General features: G+C 39.0%; 2 gene segments (V, D, J or C); both read left to right on the top strand.

The window, feature by feature from the left end:
* LOC110306477 overlaps positions 1–23,679 on the top strand; it is a 768,718-nt gene that overhangs the window by 206,974 nt on the left and 538,065 nt on the right.
* Positions 19,805–20,339, top strand: LOC115032771. The segment is given in 2 exon segments: positions 19,805–19,898; positions 20,011–20,339. Coding segments are annotated over 2 exon segments (375 nt in total).

The following is a 23,679-nucleotide window of genomic DNA, read 5'->3' as shown; positions in this document are numbered from 1 at the left end:
TAATAAAAAAAAAAAAAAGAAAGAAAAGGAAACCTGTTCCTCTAAAGCTGAGGCTTCTCAGGAAACTTTTGTGGTGACACCACCAATGAGTGATGAAGCTTTGGGGATGAAATTGATTAGATTATTCTAATTCCGATATCAGGAAATAAAATAGTGAATTTAACAACTCAGTATGACGCTGAAAACAAGGATTCACTGTCATGTTACCCAGGGTCTGGCTGAGAATCATTCTACATTACTGTTGATGAGACAGAAGTATTACTGTGAAACTTTTTAAATGAGGTGGTTGGATAAATAAATCAGAACCAGTATCTGAGGTTCTAACTCCCAACCATTTATACTCTGACCAAGAACATATATAACATGCTATTGAGATTCTATCACTATTTTTAAAGACTATCCATTTATCCATATTGAGATAAGCAGATTATTGATCAAAAACATGAAAACAAACTTCCACCACTAAAGTAGAACAGAAGTAACTATAAAATATGGAGAGTCCCTGAAATTATCTTCTCTTGAGTATGTCCTGTGCTTAATTCTAAAGAGTTGTAAAGAAAAAGGAGACAAAGGTAACATGAATGCAGAATCATCACACGTAACACCTCACCTAAATAATTAAAGTCATATCAATGATAGTAAGAGTTTTATATTTAAAATTACTCTCTTATACATCCTGACTACAGGTTCATCTCCCTATACTACTCACAGTTTGTCCCATACCTTTCCTCTCCACCAGATGTAAAAGTAGGTGTTCTTATAACATGTATCATGATAACACATGACAAGAGTGATATGATTTCCTCTGATGTTCTTTATGTAGTTATGTATAACCATGAAGCAATATTATGTTAGTACAGACAGTCAACAGGGTAACTATAATTAGATATTTTTCAAATCATGTATAGGTTTCTTTTTTAATGTATTTAATACAAATGTTGAAGGAACAGTCCAGTTCTCTATTGATTACGAAGCTGGTTTCAGATAGAGTGGCTGATCCTGATTTAGTCACAGATGTAAAAATGAATTTCAAAAGTGCCTCTCAGCCTCAAATATATTATACTTTTCTTCTAATTTATTACTCTTCTTACTGTGTTAGTTTGTTTGAGTAATTTAGAGAGTATAAATTATATATGTATATGGTTAAAAAAAATATTAAGACCGCTAAAGTTTTTCAAGTAATGAGAAGGACTCTAAAACGTTAGTTAGTCATAGATTTGAGTTATAATTTAAAAACTAACATCTTGGAGATTTCCTGAGGCAGCCTTCCCTTTATCTGAGCAGAAGGGAAGGGTAGAGGATATGAGTGTGAGATTCGGATGAGAGGAGGGGGAAGCTGCAATCAGGATTCAAAGTGAATAAATGAATATATATATATATATGTATATATATATATATATCTCCCTCTTTAGCTCTTTGTGAACTCTTGCTGGATAATTCATCTGTTTCATCTATATCTATATCGATATATATAGATATAGATGAAATTATCTATATCTATATTGATATAGATATAGATATCGATATAGATATAAATTCAAACTTGTTCCTCTTGGCTTCTGACTGAATTGCTCTGCTTGGCCTCAAACTAGGTCTAGGAATACGTTATAATTTTCTGGTTCCTTCTCATTCTCTGGGTCATTCTGACTTCACCTATGTCTATATTGCTTTCTCTGCAACCAGTCTCTCTATAGCTGTGCCAATAAAATCTACCTTTGAAGTCCATGAACTGAACTCCCACAAACTCAACTCCACTCAACTAAACTGCTCTCACTGAACTTCCCTTCCCCCTGATTGTTCTTGGGGAGAGTTGGATATATCTTATATCTGACTCATTCTGTCAAATCTTTCTCTGACTTACCATTTTGTCTGCCCTCTTTGCCTTTCACTTTCAAACATAGCTGCTTCTTTTGCAAGACTAACCGTAATATCATTATTTCTATTAAAGGTGTTTACTAAGTGTGTGTTTGTTATCCAGCCACAGGGATTAAAGATGTGTCATTCCAGCCAGATCATACACCCCTAGAAGTTATTTGGGTGTGAGCTCTTGATAGACCAGACATAATGCTAGATTAAAATTACTCTATTCTACAAAATGGTACTAGAATCCAATCATGTAAACTGAAATAATGGATTTTAGTTGACATTTATCTAGAAACCTCGATTGAGCAATATGTATGTGAAGACTACCAGGGAGATTTTGACAATTGGATTCCTCCTTTCCCTCTAAATTTTATATAACATTCTTATAATAGTTATACTGAAATGATGTTAAAACTGATGGTATTTATTCTGCCAAACATGATGTTCTCAAATCCATGACCAGCTTGTTGAAGTGAACACAGTTATTGTTTGAGGAGATAAATCATAAGATCTACTCATCATGCATGAAGAACATAATACATTGTTATTGGTTGTGGCCAATACCCATATAAATCATTATTTGGATTAATTCTGAGCAAATACCTGATGTCTAATCTCACTCTACACTGTCAAGGCCATAGTCACCCTGTCCTTACTTTTACTTTATCTGAGATCAGTTTTTTAGTTTCCATGTGATACGTAGTCATTTGTTTCCTTGTTCTCTGGCTGTTACTGAAAGAACAGCATCCAGGTTCATCCAGCTCAATGAAATATTTAAACCATTGTGAACACAACTGCGTCAAACATTAGAGGAAAGGTAATGAGTGCTCATTTAGGTGCTGGAGAGGGAGCTCAGTGTTACAGAGAGCATATCATTCTTGCAAGGGACCCAGGGTCAGTTTCTGGTACCAACAGTAGGCTATCATATTCACCTATAAGCATTGAGGGTTGAGCATCGGCTTCTGGCTTCCTTTAGAACTAGACTACTGAGGAGAGTGTGGGGTATTGAGAGAATGATGATAAGTGGATGAGAGAGAGAGAGAGAGAGAGAGAGAGAGAGAGAGAGAGAGAGAGAGAGAGAGAGAGAGAGAGAGAGAGAGAGATTGTTTTACTCCTCAGCAAGTGCTGGAAGTTAGTGCATCTGGAAAGACTTTGTGCAAATTTGTATAACTGCTTTGAAAATAAATTTGGCAGTTTCTCAGAAAATTAGAACTACTTCTAACCCAATAGCCAGATCTACTACTCCTGGGCATATACCCACCAGATGTGTCACTATATCACAAGGACACTTGCTCAACAATGTTCATAGCAACTTTATTTATAGTAGCCAGATACTGGAAACAACCTAGATGTCACTAACTGAAAAAATGGATAAAGAAAATGTACCTCCACACGATGCAACATTATTCATCTATTAAAACCAAAGACATGGTAAAATTTGCAAGCAAATGGATGGAATTAGAAAATATTCTGAGTGAGGTAACCCAGACTCAGAAAGACATACTTGGTATGTACTCCCTTATGAGTGGATATTAGCCATAAACTACAGGATACCAATGTAATAATCCATGGACCCAAGGAACCTAAATAATGAGTGCCCAAGGGAGATGCTTGAATCTCACTTAGAAGGGAAAATAAAATAGTCAGTGGAGGTGGATGGATGGAGCGAAGTGGGTGAGAAAGTGCAGGGGGTGGGTGGGAAGAATTAGAGGGATCAAATGTAAGTAGAATGAAGGAGAAGAGAGAGGGCCTGGAGAGTTGTAGCCTCCCCCAGCCTGAAGTGGGCTGGTACAAACCTTGTTGCCACTGAAGTGGGCCCACCTGAGGTGCAGCTTTCTGACTTGGCTAGCTCCTTTTTGAAGTGACAACTTCCCTGCTCTTCTGCTACCTGCCTAGAGACTGAACCTGTCTTCCTGCCTGAGACATTCCTGAATAAGCAAACAGCCTGGTGACCAAGTGAGTGCTGACAGAATGGCTCCAGGCACCAAGAGTGGACTGGCAGGGAGGGGGGTGGGGGGAGTGGGCCTTCCCCCTTATAAGCAAGGTCTCTTAGTAAACTCGCGGGCCTTGAACAGAAATGTGCCTTGATCTCCATTAATTTCTCTCAAAGCCTAAGTCTCTTTCAGCCCCAGCCTGCCTTCCAGGTGTACCAGTTCTTGTAGGCCTAATCCGGGCTGCATACAACAGAGAGTGCGTGTAAATCACAGGAAGTCATCTCTAAAATGTTGCAGATATCCAGTGTGAGGTGCAGCTGGTCGGGTCCAAGAGAGTCTTAATGCAGTGTAGAAAAACCTTGAAACTCCCCTCTGCAGCACATGAAATCACCTTCAGCGAGTGACATGGTATGGTACTCCAGGCTCCAGGGAAGGGGCTGGAGTGGGATACATTCATTAATAGTGAGGGTAGTTACATCAACTATGCCAAAGCTATAAAAGAACAATTCACTATCTCCAGAGACAATACCAAGAACACTTTGTACCTGGAAATTAGCAGTTTGAAGTCTGAAAACACAGTCATTTATTACTGTACAACACACATAATGAGGAAATGTTACTGATAGCTCAGGAAGAAACCTCCATTCAGGGGACTCACAATCAGCAGGATCTCTAAGTAACAGACAGAGCTCTGAGTTACAGCGTGTTACTGATGTGTTTATAAAAAGATAAAGAGAGGAGGTGATATAGTTTTGTGGATGTGTGGTGAGATGTGAGGGAAAGAGGTGCCTCCATGGCCCATGCTGAGGCAACCCTTCCCCGAGAGACCAGCCAAATGATGGTTTAGTATAGAATAGAGTTTATTTAGGGTATGCAGAGGGGAGTTAAGAGGGTAGTAGACATGGATAAAAGCAGAGAGAGAGAGAGAGAGAGAGAGAGAGAGAGAGAGAGAGAGAGACTGGCCATGAGCACATGGGGGGGGGGGGGGAGGAGAGGACAGAGCAGGAGCAGGAAGGAAAGAGAAAGAGAGAGAGGAGGGGACAAACAGCCCCTTTTATAGTGAGTCAGGCATACCTGGCTATTGACAAGTAACTGTGGAGCAAAGCATACCTGGCTGTTGCAAGGTAACTCTGTTGTGGAGCTTAGACTAAATGCTAACAGTTACAACCTATTCAGAGGCTCAGTGAGGGCTGAACTCTCTGGTATCTAGGATGCTTACCCATGTTACACTCAGGGATTTACTCTACAAGTATAGTGTATAGTATGACCCTTTTCTGCTTCATCTAGTGTGTATGTGTGTGTGTGTGTGGGGGGGGGGTTCTGACCTCCTCTCTTCCTCTTCTCTCCTCTCTTCTCTTCTCTTCTCTTCTCTTCTCTTCTCTTCTCTTCTCTTCTCTTCTCTTCTCTTCTCTTCTCTTCTCTTCTCTTCCTTTCTCTTCTTTTCGTTCATAAAGAGTTAACAAACTCAGAGCCTTTTGCCTGGCCAGCAAGAGGCCCTTGAGTCAAAGAAAAAAGAACCCAATTAACTAAGCCTGTTTTCTTAACCCCTGTTGTGATCAGCAAGATTTAGTTTCCAGAAGCCATTGGGTTTTGCCCTCCCAGAAGAGAAAGAGTGAAATATTTCATATATCATAGAATTATTTTTAAAAGTGAAAATGCATTGGCAATCTTTTTTTTTAAATCACTCATTGTCAATATGAATGAATGCTGTGAGGTCAATCCCTTAAATGACCATAAAACACTGTAGGCTGTATAACTGGGTAAGTTTGGGGAGGGGAAGGATCTGGGAATGAATAAGAAGAGAAAGAATAATGGTAAGAATACATTGCATAAAAAATATGCTTAAATTATTTAATTAACTAATTTAAATTTTATTTTATTTTGATAAATAATATTTTAAAAATCTCCTGTATGTGATGGTCAGGAATAGTGGGGCGTACTTTTAATTTAGTCACTAGGCAGAAAGTGGCAGGACAATCAGTGTTCGATAGTTTAATACCAACTTGGTCTATATAGTGAGTCCATCCCAACAAGAGTGACCCTGACAAAAGACAGGATTTTAGAAAGACAGCCTCTCTGCCTATGAATATATATTTTTGTCTGTGAACGTGATCCTGTGTGTGTGTGTGTGTGTGGTGTGTGTGTATGTGTGTGTGTTTATTGGAATGTGTGTCTGTACCTGTAAATGTGACTGTGTGTATTACTGTGGTTGCAGTTGTAGAGATACTGTCATGTCCTCTGCACCTATTCTTTCATCAGAAGAATAACTTTATAGTTAAGATAGTTAAAGAATAACTTTAACTATCCTAGCTTGTTATTTGTTGATCTAATGAAGATGAGGACTAAAAGCAACATGGGAAGGAAAGTATTTCTGCCACCATACTCTTCCACAGCATCACAGAGGAAAATCAGGACATGAAATTAAGGCAAGAACTTGAAGGTAGAACCTAAATCAGAAACCATGAAAAACTCATCTGACCAACTGTCTCTCCATGGGGGCTCTGCATGGATTTCTAATATAACCTAGGAACACAGGCCCATGGATGACATCAACCACATCTTCCTGAGACATCACATAATGTCATATTGAAAGAAAATACACCCACAATTTTCCTGCAGACCAATCTAATGGTGCATTTTTCCCAAGTGTTGCTGTTCCCTGATGACCATAGTTTGTTAAAATCCTAGCCACCACACAAATGGACAGGCTGGTATTGTCATAGTAATAGGACCATTAAGTGAGTATCTGTGTGTCCACTACATATAAGTAGACAAATGACTGAAGAAAGACATTAATAAGGACCTGCCTCTGAAATAGAAGATAATTATATATAATGTGTGGATATATCATGAATGCATGCTCCTTGCTAATGACTTTTTCCTAATAACTTCATTCTAGAGAGATTTATGGAAAAGCAAAATTATGGGACAGAATAGGACCACAGATTATCTCTAAAGTAACCAAAGCCAAAAGACTTGAATTAGTGGACTTATACCATGGTCCCAATATAGTATAGAAATGTGCATTTAATTTTTGTGATACTCCTTTCCAAATTTTTGCAAGCACAATGAAAAAATATCAGACAAACCAAAGATGATACTTACTGAGAATAATGTCTGAAAAATATCCTACTAACCCTTAGAGTATCATGAACAAGACAAAGGCAGCACTAATACTGTTAATGAGCATTAAATTTGCACAGGATGGTTTTCTCCCTAATGTTGTGACTTGTCTATACCACAGCTTCTCACAGTACAAGGATTATGCACAAAGAACTAAGAAAAACAAAATGTGTGGACTCCAATGCCAAGTAATAGATCCATAGTCTCTGAGTCCTAGCAAGCAGATTGTTACAGCTCTTTACTCCTCTTCCCTGGTGTTTCCATTTCCAAGGCATGGGGAGAAGATCTTCAGTCTCGAACTCTCAATGGTGATCAACTCCTCAAGGCACAAAGTTCCTCATGTTCATGTCTGCCCTCTGCTCCACTTTTGTCATCACTCAGTGATCTCTGGCTTACATTTTACTTCAATTCACATAACAATTCACCTGGTGTCATGCTGCTGATTTTTATGAATTGTTATTAACAACTGACCCACCCTTTACTCTCCAATGTATAATCATGTTCAGAAACACATTTTTTTAATGTGCTACAAGCTGAAACAAGAGACAAACAGAGAGATATAAAAGGACATTGACACAGAGAAACTCACATAAATCAAGAGGTATAAAGACTGCTCCCAACTTCAGTGTCCCTAAATAGGAAGGTTAAGACACTCAGCCTAGTCCCGTGGATCTATTCTCAGAAAAACCTTTGCAACCAAATTGGATAAATGCTTGCAAGCTGCTTCCTTACAGGTTATTTCTTGAGAAGTGACAAGACTCAGGTGACTTCACAGAAAGTGCTTTTTAAAAAAAAGTTGATTCCTCATGTATAAAAATAGTATAAATATATAGTTGGAAAAATTGGTGACTATTTGCTAAGTAATAACTATACAGATTTTCTGCACATAATTGAATAATTATTACTTCTATATTCTTGTATACTAATACAAATTCAAATAATATGTACTCATCCTACTATTATTTATGGTTGTGAATTTATGTGTAGATAACTTGAAAATCAATTGCAATGCAAAGCTATTTACTGTGTGTAGTTTTGCATCTTTATTCTCAAACCACATGGTGAAGGAGGAGCCACTAATGACATTCCAAAGTGAATTATTAAATATAAAAGTAAAAAAATAAAAGAATCCAAGAGAAAATTTTTCTGTTTAAAAAAAAATAAGATTCCAAATTGCATCCTACAACCTCTAGTGCAATTGACAATGATATACAACTGCACTGAAGACAATGTAACCTGCTCTACTTGTATTGCATGGTTAAGGATTCACTCACTGCAAACCTCCCTACCCCAGTTTTTGGCTTCCAAGGCCTGCACAATGTGACTAATATTTTCTTTTGTTTATTTTGGAATTGGAAATCCAGACATTACCAAGGAAAAGTTCCTGAGTTTTCAGCTCCATTTTCTCTAAGCACAGACGTAATCTCAGGCACATGGAGAAGAAAGTGGAAATTCTGCTCTGCACTTCCTTTTATCATCTTAGGAACATCCCCCAATGCAAAGTAGCCCTTTGGCTCAGAATAAAAGCCAAGGCCTAGCTGAGGTGCCTCATCTCCTCACTAGAGCCCCCATCAGAGCATGGCTGTCCTGGTATTGTTCCTCTGCCTGGTTGCATTTCCAAGCTGTAAGTGTTTCAGAGTTTCAGAAGAGAGATTTGAGCATTTAATCTATAGAATGACTGATGATGATGATATTGCTTGTCCCCAGGTGTCCTGTCCCAAGTGCAGCTAAAGGAGTCAGGACCTGGCCTGGTGGCGCCCTCACAGAGCCTGTCCATCACNTGCACAGTCTCTGGGTTCTCATTAACCAGCTATGGTGTACACTGGGTTCGCCAGCCTCCAGGAAAGGGTCTGGAGTGGATGGGAACAATATGGTATGATGGAAGCACATACTATAATGCAGCTCTCAAATCCAGACTGAGCATCAGCAGGGACACCTCCAAGAGCCAAGTTTTCTTAAAAATGAACAGTCTGAAAACTGATGACACAGCCATATACTACTGTGCCAGAAACACAGTGAGGGAAGTCCAGTGTGAACTTGCACAAAAACCTCCCTACAGAGATGCTCAGGACCAGCAGGGGTCGCTGAGAACCAACAAGTTCTTCCCAGGATCACTTCAGAATCTAGGAAGTTCTGGCCTATGCTATGTGAGCATGTGTTTAAATGTTAAAGACATTGACTCTTCTTCCAGCCATGAAAGTTTTCTAGAACTTGCTATTCAGTGTCTTAGTTTACTCAACTTCTTGTTTCTTCACACAATAGACTTAGTAAGTGCTTCTATAATCTAATAGAGTAAAATAAGAACAAATTATTAAGTTGATACTTGTGAAGGAAACTACGTGAGTGCGGAGAACCAGGAGATTTGGTAATGTATTGTTTCTCTCATAACTGCTGTTTTAGTAGCATTTCTAATGTTTACTTAAATGATGTTTGAAGATAATTGTATTCATCTTCCCTAACGTAAAGTTTTCAAATACATTTCCACAATTTAATGATGGCACAATTATCATTTTGAGTGCTACCTTATAGCATCTTCTCTCCATATATAAAGAATATAATACATTGTTATTAACTATGGCCAACATCCATATATTTTATTATTGAAATAATCCTTTCCCTCTAACTGACTAGTCTTCTCATTCTACACTGTCTATGCTATGATCTGCTGCACTGTGGTGGTCAGTGAGAGAAATCCTGATAGTGCTGAGCTAAGGTTAGAAGCCCCAGAGACCCTAAAGGGACAGTAGGAGCTTTGCCTGCTCCTGGCACCAGGTCCTTGTCACTTAGCTACAGCTTTCCACAGCCCCCTGTAGAGAGATTTGTGGCCATCAGTCACTTAGGGGCAACACCTCCAAGCCCTTCCACATGTAAATGATACATCACTAACTTCTCAGACCAAGCTAAGAGGAAGCAAGTGTCAGACCCCATCCCACCCCAAAACTGTATATAAAGACCCTATACAGAAGAAATAAAGATGTGTGAGAATTACTTCCTCTTCAAAGAGCTTCTGTCATAAGAGCTGTAACACTACCACCAGAGAAGAGAACGCCATTCCCAAAATGCTGCCAGGAGCTCCCCTGCATACTGGTGGCCAGTGTAGCATCTCAGAGTTACAGTGGGAGTGGCAACAGTAGTAGCAGGGGCCTCAGAAGCAAATCCCCCTCCCTGCTCATGACATTTCCCCTTCACTTGAACACTCCTATCTGGCCTGGCCTGAGATCTCCATGGAAAGCCTCCAGTAAACATTCCCACAATCAGCCTGCTGTAATTTTACTTTACCACAGATCAGTTTGGGGGTTCCATTTGACAAGATGTTGTTTTGTTTGCTTGGACCTCCCCTACCTGGTAACCTTTCCACGCTGTAAGGGTTTCAGGCTTTCAGGAGAGGGAAACAGGTTTGACATCTATGGCATGTATGACTGATGATGATGTTATTTGTCCCCAAGTACCCTGTAGAGGTACAACTGAAGTAGTCATGACCTGACCTGCTGCAATCCTCACAAAGTCTGTCTCTCATCTGCACTGTCTCTGGCTTCTCATTGACCATCTATGGTGTAAACTGGGTCCTCCAGCCACTAGGAAGGGGATTGCAGAAGATGCCAGCAATATGGAAAGGTGAAAGCATGGAGTATAATCCAGATCTCAAATCCTGAATCAACATCAGCAGGGACACAACCAAGAGTCAACTTTTCTTAAAACTGAACAGAATTCAAACTGAGGACATAGCCATCTATGACCCTGTCAGAGAAACACTGAGAAAACTTCAATCTGAGCCTAAACAAACAAATAAACAAAAAAACTCTTCTCTATGGAAAATAGTATGTCAAACAACATAATAAAGGTTTGAAAGGACAAACACTACCTGTTTCTTTCATATGCAGAACCTTCATTGGATGTCGGGGCCTCTAACTTCTGTCTTGTAACTTTAGGAGATAGAATGGGAACCCTGGGAAGGTGACATGTATGTGTGGGACAAGGAGGTCCAAAGGAAAAGGGAATATTGGTCATTGGAAAGCAAACATGAGGTGTGGTAAGATGAAAAGGAAGAGGATGACAGAAACCAAAGAAGTGGTTATATAGGGAAAACTTATCCTACAATTTTAAATACGCCAGTTGTACTAATCATGTTAATTAGGGAAAAGGAAAACCAGCCTAAGACAACATAAATACAGTCACATGTTACCTGGTGCAAAGTTGCAAAAAGAAAATCGTGGGGACATAAAAGGAATAAATGGAGAACTTCAGGATGCAAAACAACCAAATTTGACTCAAAGAGGAATATATCTCCATGGCAAAATCTGAGTTGCACACAGACAGGGACTGGAAAAGACTCAGGTTCCTCAGTAAGATCTGAGGACAGCATTCTGTCATCAATAAGTTAACTTCAAGAACTTCCTCAAAAAGAATAGGTTCTGCTACCATAACCTTGCATATCTAACTATGTCCAAGAGCCATGTTAAGGAATAGGAATGAGTTGCTCAGAGACTAGGAAAGACTAAGCTTATATCTAGAAATACTATTACATGTGGTACTATTTAATCACACATTGATACTAAGTAATTAAGACAGTATGGAAATGAAATATGTTCTTTGTGCATACACAAAAGGGAACTAAATGAAATATGTTGAATCCTTACCGCCAAAAAATGTTAATTGGAATTACCATACTTTGTCAAACTCTATAATTGACAACTGTGTTTTTGATGTTTTACATCTGCTATGAGCACTGTCCTTTTCCCAAGTCCAACTCTATGTCAGGCTATAGCAGAAGACATGCAAATAAGGCTACTCTGTGCTCATGAAAACTGTGCCCTGAAGCTCTGACAGAGGAGCCCAGCCCTGGATTCCAAGGTCTTCCTACTCACTGATCATCACGGACCACTCACCATGTATTTCAGGCACAGCTTTGATTTTCTTGCCCTTATTTTAAAAGGTAACTCATACAGATGAGATTCTGTCTCTTGTGTGCACATGAGAAATAGAAAAATTGTATTGTTTGCTTGTTTAGTTTTGTTACTGACAGTTTTCTGAACAGTGTTCTCTGTTTGCAGGTGTCCAGGGTGAGATGTAGCTGGTGGAGTCTAAGAGAGGCTTAGTACAGCCTGGAAGGTCCCTGAACTCTCATGAGCAGCCTCTGGATTCACTTTCAGTGACTATGTCATGGCCTGGGTCCAACAAACTCCAGAGAAGGGGCTGGAGTGGGTTGTGTATATTAGTAGTGGCAGTAGTACCTTCTATTATGCAGACACAGTTAAGGGCCCATTTACCATTTCCAGAGACAATGCCAAGAACATCCTGTTCCAGCAAATGAGTAGTCTAATGTCTGAGGACAGAGACAAAAACATAAAAATATATGGCCACCATCTGCACCCAGCAGCTAAGGATGGTCCACAGCCCTATGTACACAAGACTAACCAGGAGAGAGCTGGTCTCTCAGGATTGTTCTCACTCGTGGCCTCAGAGGTGAAATCCCCATCTTCTCTCCAATAACTGTCCAACGCAGGACCAGCCAGGAGCACACAGGGCACAGGAACAATGGAGCAGCTGGGACAGGTTACTTCTGGTTGCCATCTGCACACAGGAGCTAAGGCTGATCCAAAGCCCTCAGTATACAAGACACTCCAGGTCAGAACTGGTCTCACAGGAGTGCAGACATGGGCTTAGAGGCCCACAGGGGAACAAGCTTCAGCCAGAGACAGCAAGATAACCAAATGGCAAAGGCAAGCGCAAGAACCAACAGAAACTAAGGCTACTTGTCATCATCAGAACCCAGTTCTCCCACCACAGCAAGTTCTGGATACCCCAACATACCAGAGAAGGAAGATTTGGATCTAAAATCACATCTCATGATGCAGACAGAGGACTTTAAGAAAGACATAGATGACTCCCTTAAAGAAATACAGGAAAACACAGGTAAACATGTAGACACCCTTAAAGAGGAAACACAAAAATCCCTTAAAGAATTACAGGAAAACACAAACCAAGAGGTGAAGGAATAGAAAAAAAAACCATCCAGGACTTAAAAATGAAAATAGAAACAATAAAGAAATCACAAAGGGAGACATCCCTGGAAATAGAAAACCTAGGAAAGAGACCAGGCATCATAGAAGCAAACATCACCAACAGAACACAAGAGATAGAAGAGAGAATTTCAGGTGCATTAGGTACCATACAAAACATTGACACAACAGTCAAAGAAATGCAACATGCAAAACGATCCTAAACCAAAGCATCCAGGAAATCCAGGACACAATGAGTTGGTGATATCAAACCTGCTGATTATAGGTACAGACAATAGTGAAGATTCCCAAATTAAAGTTCCAATAAATGTCTTCAAGAAAATTATAGAAAAAAACTTTCCTAACCTCAAGAAAGAGATGCCCATGAACATATAAGAAGCCTACAGAACTCCAAATAGATTGGACCAGAAAAGAAATTCCTCTAGTCAAATAATAATCAAAACTCTAAATTCACACAACAATAACAACAACAACAACAACAACAAATCAAAATCAGTAAGGGAAAAAGGTCAAGTGACATATAAGGTAGACCTATAAGAATTACACCAGACTTCTCTGTAATTCTAGCATGGTGTCATACAGAACCTAAGAGAACACAAATGCCAGCCCAGGATACTGTACCCAACAAAACTCTCAATTACCATAGAGGGAGAAACCAATATATTCCATGACAAAAACAAATTTACACAATATCTTTTCACAAACCCAGCCCTTCAAAGGATAATAAAAGGAAAACTCCAACACAAGGAGGGAAACTACACCCTAGAAAAATCAAGAAAATAATCTTCTTTTAATAAACCAAAAAGAAAATAGCCACATAAACATAATTCCACCTCTAACAACAAAAATAACAGGAAGCAACACTCACTTTTCCTTAATATCTCATAATATGAATGGAATCAATTCCCCAATAAAAGGCATAGACTAACAGATGGGATATGTAAACAGGACCCAACATTTTGCTGCATACAGGAATCCTACCTCAGTGACAAAGACAGATACTTTCCAGTCTTAGAATAAAAGGCTGGAGAACAATTTTCCAAGCAAAGGTTCCCAAGAAACAAATTGGTGTAGCCATTCTAATATTGAATAAATTGACTTTCAACCTAAAGTTATCAAAAAATCTAAGGAAAGACACTTCATACTCATTAAAGGAAAAATCTATCAAGGATAACTCTCAATTCTGAACATCTATGCTCCAAATGCAAAGGCACCCACATTCATAAAAGAAACTTTACTGAAGTTCAAAGCACCCATTGCACCTCACACAATAATAGTGGGAGACTTCAACACACACTCTCACCAATGGACAGACCATGGAAGCAGAAACTAAACAGAGACACAGTGAAACAAACAGTAGTTGTGAACCAAATGAATTTAACAGATATCTATAGAGCATTTCATCCTAAAACAAAAGAATACACCTTCTTCTCAACACCTTATAGTACCTTCTCCAAAACTGACCACATAATCAAACACAAAAATGGCCACAACAGATACAAGAAGCCTAAAATAATCTCATGACTCCTATAAAATCAAGTGGAAATAAGGCTGGTCTTCAATAACAGCAAAAGCAAAAGCAAAAGCAAAAGAAAACACACACACACACATGGAAGATGAACAACAGTCTACTCAATGATAACTTGTTCGAGGAAGAAAAAGAAAGAAATTAAAGACATTTTAGAATTTAATGAAAATGAAGGCACAACATACCCAAACATGGGACACAATAAAAGCAGTGGTAAGAGAAAAAGGCATAGATCTGAGTGTCTCCAAAAAGAAACTGGAGAGACCTTAGACTAGCAGCTTGACAGCACACCTGAGAGCTGTAGAACTAAAAGAAGCAAATTTACCCAAAGGGAGTAGAAGACAAGAAATAAAACTCAGGGCTGAAATCAGCCAAATGGAAACAAAAAGAACTATACAAAAATCAAGCAACCGAGGAACTTGTTCTTTGAGAAAATCAACAAGGCGGATATACCCTTAGACAGACTAACTAGAGGGCACAGGGACAGTATCCTAACTAACAAAATCATAAATGAAAAGGGAGATGTAACAAAAGAATATGAGGAAATCTAAAAAATTATCAGACTCTACTTTTGTAAAGCCTATACGCAACAAAACTGGAAAACCTGGGTGAAATGGACAATTTTTTTTTCTTTTTTTATTAGATATTTCTTCATTTACATTTCAAATGCTAGACCGAAAGTCCCGTATCCCCTTCCCCCACCCTGCACCCCAACCCACCCACTCCCCCTTCCTGGCCCTGGCATTCTCCTGTACTGGGGCAGCACCAAAGTTGAATCTGGATCTGATTAAAGATCTAAATATTCCCATGTCCCCTAAAGAAATAGAAAAAGTAATTAATAGTCTCCCAACAACAACAACAAAAACACGAAACAAAAACACCCAGGACCAGATGGGTTTAGTGTAGTGTTCTATCAGACCTTCAAAGAAGACCTACTACCAATACTCTTCAAACTATTTCACAAAATATAGACAGAAGGAACACTATCCAATTCGTTCTATGAAGCCACAATTACTCTGATACCTAAACCACACAAAGATCCAACAAAGAAAGAGAACTTCAGACCAATTTCCCTTATGAACATCAATGCAAAAGTACTCAATAAAATCCTCAAAAACAGAATCCAAGAACACATCAAAATGATCATCCATAATGATCAAGCAGGCTTCATCCCAGGGATGCAGGGATGGTTCATTACACAGAAATTTGTCAAAGTAATCCACTACATACACAAACTCAAAGGAAAAAAAACACACACACGATCATCTCATTAGATCCTGAAAAAGCAGTTGACAAAAATCCATCACTCCATCATGGCAAAAGTTTTGGTAATATCATGAATTTAAGGCCCATACATAAACTGATAAACAACTTCAGCACACTGTTTCGATATCAAATTAAATCAAACAAATAAGTGGGCTTCCTATACTTAAAAGATAAACGGCTGAGATAAGAAATTAGGGAAACAACACCCTTCACAATAGTTATAAATAATATAAAATAACTTGGTGTGACTCTAACTAGTAAGTGAAAGATCTGTATGACCAGAAGTTCAAGTCTCTGAAGAAAGAAATCAAAGAAGACCTCAGAAGTTGGAAAGATATCCCATAATCATGGATTGGCAAGATGAATATAGTAAAAATGGGCATCTTGCTGACAGCAATCTACACATTCAATGCAATCCTCATACAAAAAAGAAATAATATTAAAACCTACAAGGGAAAAATTCAAGTAATATTTAAGAGCAGACGTATCAATATTGTACCTGACTTTTCAACCAAGACACTAAAATCTACAAGGGCCTGGACAGATGTCTTGCAGACACTAACAGACCACAGATGTCAAACCAGACTAATATATCCGCAAAACTTTAAATCACTATAGATGGAAAAACCAAGATATCTATGTCAAACTCAAATTTAAACAATATTTTCTACTGACTATTACCTACACAGGATACTGGAAGGAAAACTCCAACCAAATGAGTCTCACTTCACTCAAGAAAACATGAAAAATGAATAGTTTCACACAACTAAAGCCAATAAAATAGAAATACACACACACACACACACACACACACCTTACAACAGAAAAAAAGAAAATAATAGAAATTAATGACCATTGGTCATTCTTATCTTCCAGTACCAATGGTCTCATTTCCCCAATAAAAACACACAGGCTAACATAATATCTATGTAAACAGAATCCTTCATTCTACTGTATACAAAATACATACCACAGCAACAAAGATAGATACTACCTAGGGGAAAGAACTATAAAAGTTTTCCAAACAAACAGACCCAAGAAACAACACCTAATAAAAGTGACATTCAAAAAATTAATCAAAAGAGATGAGGAAGGACATTTCATATTCATCAAGAAAAAAATCCGCCAAGAGGACATCTCAATTCTGAATATCTATGCTCCAAATGCAAGACTGATCACATCTGTAAAAGAAATGTTACTAAAGTCACAAGTCAAATGCCACACATTAATAGTGGGAAACGGCATGCATAAACATAATAAAAGCAATATATAGGAAAGCAATAACCAACATCAAATTAAATGGAGAGAAACTTAAAGCAATTTCACTAAATCAGGGACAAGATAAGGCTGCCCACCTCTACCTATTGATTCCCTATAGTACTTGAAGTTCTAGCTAGAACAATAAGACAACTAACAGAGATCAAGGGGTTAGAAATTAGCAAGGAAGAAATCATAGTAAACCTGTTCCTAGCTGATATGATTGGACACAGAAGTGACTCCCCCAAATTCTAATGGATGACTTCACTTTTGATCAAGAACAGAAACAACATGTGTTTGCGGTTCTACCACTCTGTACTATGGAATCATGCATACATCCACACTGACGTAAGTAAAATATTGAACAAATAGTACAGACAAGAATGCTCCTCTGAAGTTAAACAGAAATACCAATATTATGGAGATGCCCTTGAGAGTCTCTCCTCTGGGATATGCTCTGTGATTATATTTTTATGAATAACTGAAGTATTCCTAACAGTAGTCTCTTCTCAATATTGACTAATTGTATCACATGTCTGAAATCTAAGTCTGCAGGAGAAAACCTAGATCAAAGCAAAGATAATAGAGAGGTAATGTTCCCTTGAACAGGCATCTTTCTGTCCTCTATGTTATGATTAGAATCCTTCCTTTTGGTCAGTGCATAGGGTCAGAACACTTTGCATAAAGCCAACTTCTCCAATCACCATGGAAATAAAAATGAATGATAGATGATAATAAACGATAAATTGCTCCATAACCAATGGAATGTGATAAATTAATGGGTATATGAAAAAGAATGGAAAGAAGTGTGGTGTGGTTGGAGAGAAAGGGGTACCTGTTCCCAAGTAACATGAGCATGATCCTGTATGACATTGTCAAGTAATGTGCAGGATCCCATGGGACTATAAATGAAGACAACATGACCCAACAATTTCATGCCTGGGTATATAACAATGATAGGGAGTGACATTTTCATTTCAAATAGACTATTCCATTTCTGTGTTCACTTCTAGATCTAACACTTGCACCGTCTCTCTCCGCTGACTTCTCTGTAGGGAGGCCTGTGTCGTGACATCATATGAAGACACCCTCACTGAATGGTGCTTGTAAGTGGCCCATCCTCCTCCTATGTCATATCAGCACGGAACTTGTCCTTGAGTAAAACTATGAACAGAAGTCACCTCTGTCTGATTGTTAAAAAAAAAAAAAAAAAACAGTCTATTGAAATATAGTGGCATTCAATGATGTCTACTTACTAGCATGTATCATATTGAGTTTACATGTGTGCAAACACAAACCTCTATAAGGTAAGACCGAAAAACGTCCATTGCTTTCCTGAAGCTCCAGTCAATATTCCCTCACCTGATCAGGTGAGCCTTTATATGGCATAGGTACTGACAATGTTTATTGTGAGAAATCTGGGCAGGTTCTTCTGCCCTTTTCCCCTAAATTTGTAAAGAGGTTGACTGGTTGTTGTTGTTTTTTTTTTCCCTACGGAAAGCAGACCCTTCTTGTTTCTCTGTTTTCTAAACTGAAGGAGGATTGTCTCCAGCCTTTGCTTTCCCAGTGTCTTCAAAGGTTGGGAATCAACTGTATGCAACATCTTTCTATACTACTGTCTTGAAACTTAGCAGATACTCAGCAAATTATTCTGCGCTTTTAACACATACGTGAAAAATAGAAAAAAAAAAAACTGTGGTAGTTGACATCCTACTGGAATTTTACAGTACTCTTATGGGCATGGAAAACTCACTCAATACCTCTGTTCCTTTTCAGCACCCTGACAAATAAGATTTCTCCAAACCCTCATCCACTTTTGATCAAGTATATATTATATTTTGCTACTGTTCCCCATTCATTCAGGACTTGCTAGATCACACACACAAATTGCCAAGGGACCTCCATTTCTCCCACTATGTTATCAACCAACATAATTATTGGCCATGTGTTGTTAGCTCCTAGAATTTTCTTCAAGGGATCTTTAAATCCCAACCTACAACTACCACAATATAGAGTGCCTCTTCCAGAGAAATGGTTAAATAGGAAAAGTTATCCTAAATTTTAATGAAACACCCTAGTTATACTAATTATGTTTATTGGGGGAAAATGAAAACTAACCTAACACACCATAAACATGGTCTCAAGCAACTGGTGGGTGCAAAGATGCAAAAATAAAATGGTGGAGGACTTCAAGGAACAAATGGATAATCAAGATGCCAAACAACCAAATTTGCTCAAAGAGAAAGAGATCTCCATAGCAAACTCTGAGTAGTAGACAGACAAGGACCTGGAATGTCTTAGGTGCAAGCTGAGGACAGCATGCTGTCATGAATAAGTCAACTTCCAAAAATTCCCATGAGAGAATGAGTTCTGCTACCGTAACATTGCTAGTGTAACCATATCCAAGAGCCACATTAGGAAAATGTCATGGGCAGCCCAGGCAGTAGGAAAGAATAAGCTCATATCTAGAAACAAAATTGTGTGGGCTACTTAATTACACACATATACTGGAACACATGGCAGTATGGAAGGAAAGCAAGTTTTATGCACACGTGCTAAGCAAAACTAAATGGGGTATGGTAAAATTTTATCCAAAAAAAATGTGAATATGAAACTTCCACACACAGTCAAACACTGTAACATACAACTGTGACTTTGATGTTTTATAATCTACTATGAGGACCACCTTCTGCCCAACTCCAACTCCAGAGCACGCTCTAGCAGGAAGATATGCAAATAATTCTTCTCTGAACTCATGTAAACTAGCCCTGCTCCGAGTCTGTAGCTCTGACAGAGGAGCCAAGTCCTGGATTCCCAGGTCCTCACATTCAGTGATCAGCACTGAACACAGACCACTCACCATGGACTCCAGGCTCAATTTAGTTTTCCTTGTCCTTATTTTGAAAGGTAATTTGTAGAGTTGAGATTCTGTCTGTTGTGTGCTCATGGGAAATAGAAAAATTGTTTGTTTCATTATTTTGTTAGTAACAGTTTTCTGACCAGCAGTCTCTGTTTGCAGGTGTCCAATGTGAGGTGCAGCTGGTGGAGTCTGGGGGAGGCTTAGTGCAGCCTGGAGGGTCCCTGAAACTCTCCTGTGCAGCCTCTGGATTCACTTTCAGTAACTATGGAATGAGCTGGGTTCGCCAGACTCCAGAGAAGAGGCTGGAGTGGATTGCATACATTAGTAGTGGCAGTAGTACCATCTACTATGCAGACACTGTGAAGGGCCGATTCACCATCTCCAGAGACAATGCCAAGAACACCCTGTTCCTGCAAATGACTAGTCTAAGGTCTGAGGACACGGCCATGTATTACTGTGCAAGACACAGTGAGGGAATGTTATTGTGAGCTCAAACACAAACCTCCTGTAGTGCACTTGGGACCAGCAGGGGGCGCTGAGAGAACACAAAGCTCCTAGTTACTGAGACTTACAGCTTATTCAGAAAGACCTGGAGGGAAGGGAAGGCTGACCTCCTTTGTGTCTACATTGCCTCGCTAAAGAAATTCTCTCTACAAGTATAGAGTGTAGTACCCATTGACTTTGATGAAAGTTTTTTCAAATTTCTGATTTCCTGTGTAATACATGTTTTGTACTCATTTACTTATTACAATGTTTCTGTCTCTGTGTTTACTTTGTCTCTCTGTCTCTTTGTCACTCTGTTTATGTTTCTCTATCTCTGACTGTGCTCTCTCTCTCTCTCTCTCTCTCTCTCTCTCTCGCTCGCTCGCTCGCTCTCGCTCTCTCTCAGTGATTGAGTGTGAATGTCTGTGTGTAAGTGTGAGTATGTGTGTCTGTCTGTATGTCCATCTGTATGAGTGCACATGTTGAGATCAGATTACTTATATCAGTCTACACAATACCATTGAAATATAGTCCATCTTACGCTACCAAACCCACCTCCTTTTGTCGTTGTGTAGAACTAAACTCACCCTCATGTGGTAAGAACTTGATGCACAGAGTGATATAAACAGCCCCAGTATAGATGACCTTTAAATGTAGTATAACCTCTGATTTAAACACAAAATGCAGAGCCCATACAGGGCAGAAGAGATTCTGTATGCAGACCAGGAACAGAACCTGACGAAGCAAAGAATTCTTAGGACTGTGAAACCCTATACTCAGGGCAGAGAGTCAATAAGACTCCTTTGTTAGAGCACTATTTAGAGAGGATTCAAGTTAAAGTACCACAGAACTTATGTGACCAGATGATGTTCAATCTCTTCACCATCCTCGCACAAGGCCTATGTAACAGACCTGAGTCAGCTGTAGTGATGGTAATAAAGTGTGTGGGATGCTCCTCCACTGAGTCATGAGGAAAGTATAGCTATTAATACTAAGCTTCAATGTGATGCAAACAGCACTGAACCCATCCCAACAGGTAACACCTCTTTTCTTTCTTCCTCTCTTTCTTATGCTTTAGCTTGTATAGTTGCCCTAGAATTTAATGGGTCAAATGATTTTTGTCTTAATGCATTAATGCCCGTTCCCTCCCCCAAGATTCTAAGGACCTTATTTATCCTGCTGTCTCAGAAACATAATGTAAAGGATTCCTGGCTCATTTTGAGTTGTTACTCATCAAAACAAGTCATGTGTAGCACCGAGGACCTAAATATAGCATTCTTTACAATGGCATTCTGGAAACCTGCGGATGGTGTCCCTATAGAAGAATGGGTACTAGTAATCAAGGGATGATGATTGTTCAATCAAAAAAATATCATCACCTGGGAAACTGTCTGATTTGTCAATTTGTCATTCATTTTGTTGCCTGTGATGATGAAATAGCTGTGTCTGTAACACACTGGTGTGATGTGACTTCTGAAGGAAGAGAAGGTACATCCTTTTGTTTTAGGATAAATGTTCTGGAGATATCTGATAAATGCATTTGGTTCATGACTTCCTTTAGTTTCACTGTGTCTCTGTTTAGTTTCTGTTTCCAGGATCTGTCCATTGATGAGAGTTGGGTGTTGAAGTCTCCCACTATTATTGAGTGAGGTGCAATGGGTGCTTTGAGCTTTACTAAAGTTTCTTTAATGAATGTGGATGCCCTTGCATTTGGAGCATAGATGTTCAGAATTGAGAGTTCATCTTCGTAGATTTTAACTTTAATGAGCATGAAGTGCCCCTTCTGTCTTTTTTGATATCTTTGGGTTGGAAGTCAATTTTATTTCTTATTAGAATGGCTACTCCAGCTTGTTTCTTTGGACCATTTGCTTGGAAAATTGTTTTCCAGCCTTTTACTCTGAGGTAGTATCTGCCTTTGTCCCTGAGGTGGGTTTGCTGTATGCATCAAAATGCTGGGTACTGCTTATATGGCCAGTCTATTTATCTATGTCTTTTTATTGGGGAATTGAGTCCATTGATATTAAGAGATATTAAGAAAAAGTCATTGTGACTTCCTGTTATTTTTGTTGCTAGAGTTGGGATTCTGTTCTTGTGCCTATCTTCTTTTAAGTTCGTTAAAGGATTACTTTCTTGCTTTTTCTAGGGCATAGTTTCCCTCCTTGTGATGGAGTTTTCCCTTTATTATCCTTTGCAGGGCTGGATTCGTGGAAAGATATTATGTGAATTTAGTTTTGTCATGGAATACTTTGGTTTCTCCATCTATGGCAATTGAGTGTTTTGCTGGGTATAATAGCCTGGGCTGGCATTTGTGTTCTCTTAGAGTCTGTATGGCATCTGCCCAAGATCTTCTGACTTTCCTAGTCTCTGGTGAGAATTCTGGTACAGTTCTAATATGTCTGCCTTTATATGTACCTTGAAAATTTTCCATTACTGCTTTTAATAGTCTCTTTATTTAGTGCATTTGTTGTTCTGATTATTATGTGTCAGGAGGAATTTCTTTTCTGATCCAGTCTATTTGGAGTTCTTGTATGTTCATGGCTATCTCTTTCTTTAGGTTAAGGAAATTTTCTTCTATAATTTTGTTGAACATATTTATTGGCCCTTTAAATTGAAAATCTTCATTCTCATCTACTCCTCTTATCTGTAGGTTTAGTCTTCTCATTGTGTCCTGGATTTCCTGGATGTTTTGAGTTAGGATCTTTTTGCATTTTGCAAGTTCTTTTTTTTTAATATTTTTTTATTACATATTTTCCTCAATTACATTTCCAATGCTATCCCAAAAGTCCCCCATACCCTCCCCCCCCACTTCCCTACCCACCCATTCCCATTTTTTGGCCCTGGTGTTCCCCTGTACTGGGGCATATAAAGTTTGCATGTACAATGGGCCTCTCTTTCCAGTGATGACCGACTAGGCCATCTTTTGATACATATGCAGCTAGAGTCAAGAGCTCCGGGGTACTTGTTAGTTCATAATGTTGCACCTACAGGGTTGCAGATCTCTTTAGCTCCTTGGATACTTTCTCTAGCTCCTCCATTGGGGGCCCTGTGATCCATCCAATGGCTGACTGTGAACATCCACTTATGTGTTTGCTAGGCCCCAGCCTAGTCTCACAAGAGCAAGTTCTTGATTGCTGTACCCATGGTTTCTATGGAATCTTCTGCCCTTGTGATTCTCTCTTCCATCTCTTGTATGCTTCTTGTGATGCTCCCATCTATGGTTCCTGATTTCTTTTCTAGGATTTCTATCGCCAGAGTTGTCTCCCTTTGAGTTTCCCTTATTGTTTCTACTTCCATTTTTAGATCTTGGATGACTTTGCTCAATTCCTTCACCTGTTTGCTTATATT

The sequence above is a fragment of the Mus caroli genome, chromosome 12 (genome assembly GCF_900094665.2).
Source record: "Mus caroli chromosome 12, CAROLI_EIJ_v1.1, whole genome shotgun sequence".
Classification (NCBI taxonomy): Eukaryota; Metazoa; Chordata; class Mammalia; order Rodentia; family Muridae; genus Mus; species Mus caroli.
Note: the sequence above shows the minus strand (reverse complement) of the source record. Positions and strands in the feature narration are given on the sequence as shown.